Source organism: Dasypus novemcinctus, chromosome 26 (assembly GCF_030445035.2).
Source record: "Dasypus novemcinctus isolate mDasNov1 chromosome 26, mDasNov1.1.hap2, whole genome shotgun sequence".
In the NCBI taxonomy this organism is placed as follows: domain Eukaryota; kingdom Metazoa; phylum Chordata; class Mammalia; order Cingulata; family Dasypodidae; genus Dasypus; species Dasypus novemcinctus.
Genome location: NC_080698.1, coordinates 48,180,962 through 48,193,649, shown reverse-complemented (window position 1 = coordinate 48,193,649; position 12,688 = coordinate 48,180,962). Strand labels below are relative to the sequence as shown.

At 40.8% G+C, this 12,688-nt stretch overlaps 1 protein-coding gene across 1 annotated transcript; it reads right to left on the bottom strand.

Annotated features, from left to right (window-relative positions):
• Positions 1 to 1,315: 1,315 nt before the first annotated feature.
• On the bottom strand, positions 1,316 to 11,487 carry BRK1 (BRICK1 subunit of SCAR/WAVE actin nucleating complex). The gene is made up of 3 exons (XM_004452690.5): positions 9,002 to 11,487; positions 2,464 to 2,546; positions 1,316 to 2,180 (listed from the first exon to the last, which is right to left on the bottom strand). Exons 1-3 carry the CDS (start codon positions 9,117 to 9,119, stop codon positions 2,154 to 2,156), a joined length of 228 nt encoding a protein of 75 aa, XP_004452747.1. The 5' UTR covers positions 9,120 to 11,487; the 3' UTR covers positions 1,316 to 2,153.
• Between the last annotated feature and the right edge of the window lie 1,201 nt (positions 11,488 to 12,688).

Sequence of the window (12,688 nt, the reverse complement as noted above, 5' to 3'; positions counted from 1 at the left end):
TATGTGTAAATAAAAATACAATATAGAACAAAAAAAAAAAGTAGAGGAATGATTAGAGCAGTCTATGAGTCAGGTAGGTCTGGGTTTAGATTCCAGCACCTTCACTTGCTTTGCATTAATTACTCTGGGTAAGTTTTCAGCCACTCTAAACTTGTTTCCTTACTTATTGTATGGAAAGAATACCTAACTCAGGAGTTCTTTGAGGATTAAATGGAATAAAGTATGTAAAGCACTTAGCACATTTTAACACTCAGCATAGACAATACTAACTATATACTCAGGGCCTCATCTCACTAAACGGTGGTAACAAAGAAAGCACCCTGGTATCCTAAAGCACCATGCAAGATAAGGAATTACTACTACCAGAGGAGACTTCCCACACCCAATGCTACCTGTAACTCTCTTTACAACCAGCTTAGGAATGTATTATTATTTAGGCTGCTAATTTTTTTAAGAAACATTACTTTGATACAAATTAACATATTAATATCTTTAGGGCCATAAAATTTTTTTCGCTCATTTTCACACGTACTTTCATGAAAAGAAGGGTTTTTCCTATTTGTTACTTCACTTTTGCCCTATCACTATCTCGTTACAGTCCTTGCATACAGCAGGAACTCAATAAATGTCTGTTAAACTGACAGCAGAGCACCAAATAACCTAAAACTTCAACTTTAGAATACTTATTTCCTTTGCCTCCATTTTAAGATCCTACTTTAATGTGAAGGCATTACTTAAAAAGGTCTTCCAGAAGTCTAAGCAGGGGTTCTGGGAAGATGTGACAATGCAAAAGGCTTCAGCTCTACAAATCAGTTCAATTGGTGTTTCCTGACTACTGGCCTTAAGCAAGGCACCCAGCTGAGCAGTAAAGGAAAGGGCATTCATATATATATATTCTAAGAGGTATATACTGAATCACAGAACAATTTATAGCAATCAAATCCAGAGCTTTTTGCATGGTAGGATGGGAAGAGTTGAGAAAATGAAGAGGGCAGTACTGACTGAAAAAGTTCAGAACTTTCTGGGGGAACTGCACTTGAGCTAGACTCCAAATGGCAAATATGGAGGGAGTGGAGGGGGGCACTAGTATGCATGAAGAATGATTTCTAAATGACTAAAATGGAGATTCTGTATAAGGGATAAGCTTGGAGAAATAGGTCAGCACAAGTATGCAATAAGCGTTGAATTCAAGAATGTTTTGACTTTACTGTTTAAATGACTGGCTTTTCAAAGATAACTTTATAAAACTAAGTCTTCCCTGTATCATGGTTAAATTGTGTGGATGTTGGTATTTCAAGAGACTGTAAAGATCATGCCAGATTCAACTCTGTATCTTTTATTAGAATAGAACATGCCCATACAGTAAGCATTTGGTAAATGTCTGCTGAATGACCAGATGATTCCCAGGTCCAAACATGGGAGCTTGGGCTAGTTAGCCACCAAGGCTTTATATCAAACAGCCACATCTGAAAGTTTTATGCCAGAATAATAATCATACACATCAGATTTCCGTAAAATAGGTGAGTTCCATCTCTAGCTCCTCCCCCACCACAATCAGCAGTCAGGTAAAGTTGAGGAGTTTATTAGGGAAATATGAGTGGCAAAGACACCCCAGATGACAGAAAGAAAACCCTGAAAATGCCCCTTCAAGCCACGGGGGGCCTAGTCTTGACATTCCCAAAAGGACAATAAGCTGGCAGGTTACCAACAACATTCTCTGGCAGCCACTTTGCCAAGGCATCAGTATCTCAGCCAGGATTGTCCCCCACTCCTCACCAAAGGTGGTGAGGAGACAAAGACTGTTTATAGGAACAATACAAAGGAATGGAGAGTTGTAAGGTCTGAAAAAGAGAGAGGTGAGGAGGACAAAGAGTCCCAGGCTTCTGGCTCTGAGTGCCTAAAATAAGTTGACAAATAGTTCTATAAAATGTATAATGTTATTTCCAATAGTTCCCCTGGACTTTTTCCCACATGCCACATTATACCCCCAGATGTACATGGCAAAGCCCAAACGGCACATTTTTGAAAAAAGAAAAACAAGAATAAGCCCTGTTGCTCTGTAAGGAGAGAGGAAGTTGCTGAGGCTGCTATGGCATTTCCCACGTGGGCCTGTGTTCTGTAAAGCAACTTCTCAGCAGCAGCATGGCATAGCTCTAGGTGAGGGTCTCACCTTTTGTCACCTGTCAAAGGAAAACGAACATTCAATAAATTCAAAAGGATGACAAGGGCCTGAAAATAAATCGCATTTTAGATGCTAGACAGTGCGGAATGGTGGAAAAGAACATGGCTCTGGAGTTAAGGATACCTGGTTCAAATCTAGGCAAGGTACTTAACTTCTTTAAGTCTGATTTCACACATATCATCTACTTTCAGGGTTGTTTAAGCAATCAGTGGAAATGTGCATTCTCCCTTGGACAGCTCTTGCCTAGCCTCATGAAGACGCACCTTGCTGATTATACTCACCCGGGCTTCAATGTACTCTATTCTCCGTTCAAGGGCAGTCAATTTCTCATTTAGTGTTGCAAGTCTTGAACGACAAGACATATCTGGTAAAAGGAGACTGATGTTCAGGATTAATGTCACTCCAAACAGACACATAGACACCCTAAACAAAAGATGAGGAACTGACATAACATGAGAGTACAAATTGGGAGAAGGGGCAAAAACATAGAAGAGGAGAAGGTCAGAAATATATTGGAAACACGGCTGCTAAGAATGCACCTGCTGAACATCTACCAAGTGTAGTAGGCAAAATAATGGCCCCCACCCCAATCCCCCTGGAATCTATGAATATGTACCTTACATGGCAAAAGGGACTTTGCAAATGTGATTAAGGTGAAGGACCTTGAGAAAGGGGATCACCCACATGAGCCCAATCTAATCACATAAGTCCTTAAAAGTGGGAAGAGAAAGGCAGGGGAAGAGAATCAGAGAGATGAACTGGAAGAAGACATTTGAGTGTAAGAGGAACTCAAGATTCCATTGCTAGCTTTGGAGATGGAGGAAGGAGAACATGAGCCAAGGAATGCTGTGACCTTTAAAATCTGGGAATGGTCCTCAGTTGACAGCTAGCAAGGAAACAGGTTCTATGACCATGATAAACTGAATTCAGCCAAAGACAACTCAATCAGCAAGAAAAGATTCTCCCTTTGAGCCTCCAGAAATGAACGCAGCCATCCCAACACCTTGATTTTAGCCCAGTGAACCAGTGTCAAACTCCTGGCCTACAGAACTTAATAACATGTTATGACAGCTATAGAAAACAAATACAGAATTCAGATGGAGAGAGAGAAAGCCATGGAAGCTAGAAATTGAAAGCAGTGAAACTTGGAAGAGAAGGGAGACCAACAGACGTAGCCATGTGCCTTGCCAGGTGACACAGGAGTCCAGGATCACCAGCAGCCAGTCTTTGCGGAAAAAGCATCATCTGATGATGCCTTGATTTTCCTGACCTCAGAAATGTATTCCCATCTGTCAGCAGCACTTAATTTGGAATAACATGGAACTTGAAGATGATTATTGCTTAAATGATTATGACATTTAAGGAGGTTGGACCTTGAAACTGGTATTGACTATGCATGGTGGACCTATAAATACTAGAAGAGTTCCTATGGAAGATCCACTTAGGGAGGTGGCTGAGTACATGGATTCCAGTTGAGATGAGGTCTGGGAGAAGACCTCCTGCAACAAACAAGTTATATTTTTGGTATATCGAGAAGGAGATCAATTGAATTTCTTTCGAGTAGTAGATAGGGGAGATGGCACTTTAACACCATTATCTGAATCTTTAAGGTAAATAGGTTATCATTTGCATGTCTCTGTAAAACTTTACTTTGCGCTGTCAAAATCTTACTATATTTACAAGACTTAAATTTCATGCTTCCCTCTCACCCTCCCCCAAGTATGTAATTCTTACATTGTTCAATTTTCCTTTGATTGATACTGAAATTTCTTTATGGAAAAGGATTTTTTCCTACTTATATAAACAATAAAGGTTTATTTCTACTGTTTAAAAAAAAAAAAAAAAGAAAAGAAAATTAATACACCAGGTTGTACAGATGGCTATTTGCTAACAGGCAAACTAAGTTTCAAGAGATGAGAAATGACTGTGGGTTTGGTGGGTAGAAAAAATGATCTCCACAGGGAAGAATAAGTAGAAGCCAAGAAAGAAACAGAAAATATAGAGGATGGGGGAGGTGTCAATGTGACTAAGCTCTCGGAAGCCAAATCATCACTGTTGCTCTAGGAGGGTACAGAATGTTTCATCATAATCATCTGCACAGGCCTCTAAGAACCAGAGAAAACTTGGAGAACATCAATTACCCTGTGGAACCCATATTCCAGCTGTGAAAAACAATAAAAATTCCTTTTCTTCCTATGCTTTCTCCAATCATTTTTCCCCCAAAAAGAAACCTAGATTTCCCCTAACAGCCTATCTCCTTTGTGAACTTAGAATTCTAACAGACTACCCAACTACTCTCTCCACTATTCTCAACACACATGAAAAAAATATACCTAAGCATACTGTTTCCTACTACCTCCTCCAACAATGTTTTTCAGTCATATCCAAATAACCTTTATTTTTTAAGTCTAAATATCCACTCTCCAAGATCCTCCCCCCAATGATTTAAACACTTTGCTAACTATCTTTCTTTTCACCTCTTCCCTGCCTATTATGCAAAAGTACTTTATCCATTTTGACAAATTTTCCTACACTCTGACCTTGCCTCAACTTTCATTTCATCATCTCCAAATTTTATTAATCTTGCCTGTCTAAACGTCCACCCTTCAAGGCTAAGTTCAAACTGTACCTTTGTCAGATGCATAAAACTCTCCCTCATCTGTATTTATCTCAATATTTATGGATGAATTTCTAATGTGCAAGGTATTTATGTATTCAGTCTTTTGATTATCACCTCCCTTTTCAGATAAAGATTTAACAAACACGAACATTCATCGCAATTATGTATGATAAAGAAAAACTTAAAACAACTTAAATGTCCATCTCTAGAAGAACGGTTTGGTAAAATAAGGCAATATATATGAGGGATTATTAAAATAGCCATTAAACATTACAACTTTGAAAAATATTTAATATAAAATGTTCATGCTACAAAGTCAAGTGATATTGTCATTTGCAATTTACTTATGTCTGTATCCACTAGAATGAGTTAATCAAAAGCAGATACTGCCTCTTAATAGTCTTTATAACCTTAGCATCTTGCCGGCAACACAGTAGATGTCTCTTGTAAAAGAGATGTATTCTGGCATGGTAGTGGAGCAAAAGTTTGTGTCTAGTGTGACACCACTCGTTTTACAATAAGGAAACTGAAGCCTATATATGGTGGTCAGGACCCATCTTGGGCCACAGATGAGACAAAGTAGTAGCAGAGTTCAAAACCCAGTCCCTTCACTGACCGATATGGTACGCTTTCCAATCACACTGTCCCACAGCACCCTGCTACCATCCTTCTGAGGTTCTGAGGCCATGTTTTATTCCCTATATCTTTTAAAATTTGCTTACAGCCCAATTTTGCTTTCTAATTCATTTTTCTTTTCACTTCCATGTTATTAATTCTCCTTCATCCATCCTAATTGCTATTCTTCAATATTCTTTTGTTAAACTTTGATATATAATTTATATACCATAAAGTTCAAGTGTGTAGTATATTTACAGAGTTTGCAACCATCACCATAAATCTAATTTCAGAACATTTTCATTATTCCCCCCAGAAAACTTGTAAACATTAGTAGTTATTCCGTATTTAGCCTCCCCTCAGTCCCAGGCAACCACTAACCTACTTTCTGTCTCTATGTACTTGCCTATCCTGGACATTCTTCATTATATTCTTTTTTATCTTATTTTCTTATCTTCTAGTGTTGTTTCCTCTAATCCCCAGGTCTAGTTTATGTGTATCTCAGTACAACCCACCTTTCTGGGTACACTGCTACTTTCTACCAGGATTGCCCTGTAGGATCAAATCTCTTTTCAGCTTTTAGAAGCTCAAAGGCACATCGTGTAGGCTATTCAGTAAGAGTATGACTATTATCACTGACAACCTGTCACTCTCCATAACGAGACTTGCCAAAATTGTGTGTGTGCACATGGGCGCACACACGGGAGAGGAAAATTCCTTCCTGGGTGGCTATTTTGCTATAGCTCTGTCAATCTGGTAATGAATCAGACTCCAAGAACAATATGATGCTACTGGCCTATAAAGATAAGCATTTTATACTGAGAAATATAAAATGCCCAACTCCAGAAACCTGGGTCATATTTCAAATCCCAACCAGTACAAACTGGTTCAAATAACTGGGGGGGAACGGATGAGGCTCAAGTGGTTAAGTGCCTGCTCCCCACATGGGAAGTCCAGAGTTTGGTTCCTAGTGCCTCCTAAAAACAAAAACAAAAACAAAGCAAACAAGCAAAGAACAAAACAAAACAAAACAACTCAGGGGAACTGATTTGGCTCGGTGGTTAAGCACCGGCTTCCCACATACAAAGTCCCAGGTTCAATCCCTGGCCCCAGTACCTAAAAAAGAAAAACAAAAAATCCCCAAACACTGGGAAAGCATTCAGCAGCTAAGCAAATCTGAAATCAGAGCACATTTATGTATTCATTATCACCAGTCTTTAATTAAAATTCCAGTCCTTGTCAGGATTATTAATGGTGTATATACATCACCACTGCTGACAAATGCCAGGAGCCAGATGGCTCCTTCTTTGAACTCTGACTGCACATAATCCTGGCACTACAAAAATCAACACTTTATCTTGAATTGGTTTACAGGTGTATTCTTCCAATAAGATTCTAAACTTCTTAGGAGTGTGTACTATGTAATTTATCTTATTTATTCCTTTCTCACATCATTTGACACACAACTGGGGTCACAACAGGCATGCTGTATTTGTTGGCTAAGGAAGTATAGAAACTGATATTTTTAAATGGTGGCATTTTCTATTTTTTTTTCTTTACACTTCTCTGCACATTCTGAATCTTATGCAATAAGCATGTATTCATTTTCGAATCAGAAAAATAAAACAGTATAAAAATTAAAAGCTATAATCTGAGATGATCTATTCTTAGAAACATCACCAATTCCAAGGTACAGAACAGGCCTATTGTTAGGGTGTTATCACTGCATTAAAATTGATGTATCTTCAGATTCAGGTGGTCCTCCAATTCTGAAAGAGAAAACCACGAGGAGATGGTGACGCTACTCTCACCAGCTGGAACCACAGCGTAAAAGTTGTTCAGAAAGTCAGGAGCTATCTTGGGAAAACAGTTCCCTTTCCAGAGCACAGGCCCATGACAATTTTCTGTGGTCAGGGTCAGCAGTGCAGGATTGCTGCTATTTTCCAAGAGCTCCAGTGGCCCCCCAAAATAAACTCTAACTGAATCTTTGTACCACACAACATAAGCCCCACAGATACGTACATCAGAACCGAGGAGTCATGCTTAGAGCTTAGTGTGGGGAGATTCATCCCACACACCCTCATCCTGAATCAGTCAATGCCAAGACAATGTATTCATGTTTTTATGATTCATCCAGTTTCTCAGCCTGCTGTTCCTCATCTAAACTCTTCTGTCATGGTATTGCCAATCTTCAGGAACTTGCCTCAGTTATACATAATTGCTAAGTCAAACGGCTTTAACTTTCACTATTGCTTCACATTTGTTCTTCCGAGTAATTAAAAGGACTAAATTCACCTCTTAAAAATCTTCAAAAATCACCCAGCAATTACTCCAAACATTAGGCCATTATCATCACTTTCAGGGAGGCCTAAGCCAAGGGAAGCCATTTCTTGTGCTTCCTAAGTGTTTTGGAATTTTGTGTGTCTATGTCCTCAGTCTAGGACTTGTTAGAAATTCCAAACAAAAAGTCTTCTCCATCTGATCACAAAATGTGATTCACACATCTGATCTAAAAATCTGAGAGCGGGTATTTTCGTGCTTATAAAACAAGGAAAGTGACATTTATACTCCCTAGGACTCATCAGTCCACTAGCTGGAAATTAATTCATTGAAAAAAAAATTCTACACATCAGTTTTCACTATTTAATCTTAATTGTGTAATGTTGCTGAATTAATGGAACCAAAGCATACTAGCTGGAAAAAGAAAACTAGATGTCATCTCCACACCTTGTAATTCCATTTTTTAAAAAGTATACTGGAAGCCAAAAATTCTCTTAAAGAAACCCTTGGAAAACATGGAAATAGGATTCTGTATTATAAGCTTGCTCTCAAGAAGGCAGAAAATGTTTACTCCTGTCACAAGCAGGACATACCTAGGAAAGATTCTGGCGAAGTTATCTTTATGCTCAAGTCACCTGTCCTGTGTTAGCTCTGAAGAACGGGTTATAAGACAAAACACCTACTTCATTTTATATGCTAAATACTAGCAATACAGAGAAGACTGCCATGGCCCTACAATGATCTGGACTTTACCTCCCTCTCTGACCTCAACTCTTACTGCTTTCAGCAAGCATTCAAGGGACAGAAGGAACAGAGAGACAGAAGAACGGCTGAAGTGGTGACTGAAAGGAATGCGAAAACATGTAGGCGCAAAGGGGTTTGGCATGACCCTGAAGGACTGGCAACCGTCAAGGATCCTCAAAAGGGGATCGACGCGGTCAAGACCGCGTTTGGAAGGCGCACTGTGAGTGCAAAGTGGGGACTGGAATGGGAGCGGAGCACAAAGGAGGGAGGGGAAGAAAAGATGCAGAGCGGACCGGGCCGACTGAGAGACGTGTCTGGGGAAAGGAAGTACTTGTTAGAGGATCCGATGAAGTCAACTTTGGGGCAGGATAACCCCACAAAGAACCGTCCGACGAAGCCTAGAGGTCAGGAGCGGAGGAGGAAAGTGTGGCCCGAAGGAAGCGAAAACTCGCCGGAGCCAACCAAGGCTTCGGGGGAGCCCTCTCAAAGCTTCCCAGTGCTCCCACCAAACCGCCTCGGAAGCCTCCCTCCTCCCCGCCTCCCCCAGCTCGCCCGCTGACCGAACGAGTTGAGAAAGTCCGCGATTTTCTTGATGCTGCTCGTGATGACCTCAATGTACTCCCGATTTGCCCAGTCCTGATGAATCTCTCTTTGCACCGGATCCTCCTGGCCCGCCATGGCGGCCGCTTAAGGAAGAACGACTGCGCAGGCGCCGTGCCCCCAACAGGCCGCCAGTGCGCCCTCGCCGGCAGGCCCCGCCTATCCCTTGACTCCCACGGATGCCCCGAACCTTGGTGAGTCTGCGCAGTGTCGCGTCCTCCGCTGAGTTTTCGCTCTTCTCCCACGCTCCGGCAAACACTTGCAACGCGGGCGGGGAGAGTGGAGTACGCATGCGCTAAGAGCCACCTGGTCACTGGTTAGGGTCGTTTGGAGGCGCGTTGGGTTGTTAGCTCAACTGCTCTAAATTAAGGTGGCGCGGTATGTGTCAGCAATGAGATGGGCACAGCGATTTAAACCACACTAAACTCAAGTTATTTTAAAAATGTTTTTCAACACGACATCCCACCTTCTATATATCAAATAAGAAAAAATATATATATATATTTAATGATAATACCCACTGATTGGAGAGGCTGAGGTGAAATTGGTAGGATCATAAATAGCTGATCACACTGTGCTTTCAGAAGGAAATGTGATAATTGATAGCAAGAGCTGTAAACAATTTCAAACTATTTGACCTAATTATATTAAGAAAATCATTGAAAAGGGGGAAAAGAGCACTTTAAGCACAAAAGTACTCTGTAGAATTTTCAAAACTAAACTAAACCAACAATTGCGGAATGGCTAAATAAAGGTATAGCTACTGAAGGCAATACTATGCAGTCATTTAAACGCTATGAAGAGTGTGGCAATGTGAAAACACATGATAAATTGAAGGGAAAAAACACATTTTTAAAAATTTCAACTATATAAAAATTACTTCTGCTTGAGGACAAGAAAGATATACCAAAAATGTCAATATCTGATTTGTTAAGGTAGTGGAATTAGACTACTAATATTGTTTCAGGCAGTATTTCCAATCTGATTTGTGCTGTAAAGGCTTTTTATTGAAAAAGTGGCTGAAGAATCAGGTTACTTCTAGCAGTAGCAGAGAAGAAACCATTACTAACAGTCCTTTACTTAGGTAGAAGATTTAACAAGCTACTAAGATGCTTATACAGCTATTACCTTACTGGAGCCTCACAAACCATGCGGGGAGAAGTCAGAAAGAGATTATCACCATTTTACAGATGAGAAAACTGAAGCTCAGGGTTACACAGCCAATTAAGCGGTGGGCCTTTACCAATTGATTCCAGACTTCATTCTCTCTTCTCTCTCTTTGCTATTAATCTTTATTTATAGGATTGTTTTCTGGAGAGCACATTCATTTTCAAAGCTAATTTCAAGACAAGTAGCATGAGGCACATACAGAGGAAATAAGTTCATCATTTCACGAAGAGAAGTTCTATACCTTGAAATCATTTTTTTCAGGGTAGTAGTAAGAAGGTCTTTTCTTGCAGAGGAAGGCCAAAATTTCAGGCACATATTGTTTTCTCATTTAATTTCATGTTGACAGGATTAAATAAATATATCCAAGTCCATTTAGCCGCATCATATAGTATAACTCTTCACAGAACCCCTAATATAATACTTAGAGAGGTATGTTAGCTTCCAAAAAGCGTTTTGTTAAGTTTGGTTTGTGGGAAAATGGTTGAAATGATTGCTTTATGACTTGTGTTTTCTGGAAAACTTGAAGAAATAAAGCATGAAAAGTCCTCAGAATCTTCTTCTCCTGGCTCTTCACCTTCCTCTTCCTCTATTTCCTGTCTGCTCCCTATCTCAGTATTTTCTTTAGTCTCTTTCAATGATGCCTCTCCCTCTTCTTCAGTCTTCTCCTAGGATTCAGGGAGGTTGCCACCATCTTCATCATCCTCTTTTTGTGACTCATTTTCTCCTCATTCCTCAGCCTTCTTCTGTTCCCTCTGTGCCTTTCCTGCTATATCACCACTGGAAGGGAAGCTACTCCCTTGGGCATTTATCATATAAATTGAGAATGTCTGAGAAATTTCTTTAGGAAATAGTTTACATTTCAATGTTTTTAAAAATATTTATTTTATTTACTCTGCCCCCACCTCGTTTTGTGCTCGCTGTCTGCTCTCTGCTCATCTTCTCTCCAGGAGGCACCGGGAACCAAACCAGGGACCTCCCGTGGGGAGAGAGGTACTCAATCGCTTGAGCCACCTCAGCTCCCTGCTTTATTGTGTCTCTCATTGTCTTTCTTCTTTGTGTCTTCTTGTTGCATCATCTTGTTGCGTCAGCTTGCTGTCTTGCTCATCTTCTTTAGGAGGCATCAGGAACCGAACTCAGGCTCTCCCATGTGGTAGGTAGGAGCTCAATAGCTTGCATCACATCTGCTCCCAAAGACTCATTTAAACAGTTACAAAATATTGAGGGGGAAGTGGATGTGGCTCAAGTGATAGAGCTTCTGCTTACTATATGGGAGGACCTGGGTTCGACCCCTGGAACCTCCTGGTGAAAAAGAAGAAAAGAAAGCATGCCCGCACGGCAAGGCAGTGCTTGAGCTAGTGCCTGTGTGGTGAACAAGTGCCTGCCTGAATGCCCACGTGGTGAGCCTGTGCCCCGTGCAAGTGAGTCACGTGGCAAGATAATGATGAAACAAAAGAGAGACAAGGGGAGAGTCAAGGTGAAGCACAGCAGAAACCAGGAACTGAGGTGGCACAACTGACAGGGAACCTTTCTCCCCATCAGGGGTCTCCAGGATTGAATCCCGGTGAATCCTAGAGGAAAGAAAATGAGAAGACAACACAAACAGCAAAAACAGCAGGGTGGGAGGGGGGGAAGGGGGAAAATAAATAAAATAAATAAATCTTAAAAAATATATATTGAGAGATGTGGATGTGGCTCAAGCGATTGTGCTCCTGCCTACCACATGGGAGGTCCTGGGTTTGGTTTACAGTTCCTCCTAAAGAAGATGAGCAGATGCCACAACCAAGTAGATGCTGCAGCTGCCACAACAAGTAGATGCCGCAACCAAGCAGACACTGCAACTAAGCAGATGCAACCAGCAGGGAATGGGCGTGTCCCAAGTGGTTGGGCACTCACCTCCCACATGGGAGGTCCCCAGTTCGGTTCCTGGTGCTCCTAAAGAAGGCCAGTAGACAGATGAGGGAACCGTCAGGTGAGGGGTGTAATATAAAAAAATAATAATTAAATGACTCTTCATCCCTCATTTTATCTTTACTGCAACCCAGAATCCATTATCTTTTATCTGTATCCCACTAAAAACAGGTTAAAGTCTGTCTGAGCGCCTCTATTCACATAAATGATTTCTAAACTAAGCAATAGGAATTGACAACTACAGAGCCCTAGGTATGCATGAAGTGTCCCTTCCACTCGAGGTCCTGCTTTGTAAGTGATGCTGTTGAAGTGGTGTGCTGATGTGTCTCAGAGAAGTCAGACAGAACTTCTTTTCCTTTAAAGGAGGGCCATCTCAGTTTCACACCCCAAATCTACGAGAAATGAGTCCTTTTACCCCTCTGAGCTTTGCTTCCTTCATGTGTGATAATAGAATAGGGTTACGATTGTCGGGAGGACTATGGGAGTAAGGCTAAGTAAAAACTAAGAACAGTGCCTGGCTCCTAAAAAAGCTTGTACTCAAGTTCAGCTTACATTTTCTTCTTATGCAG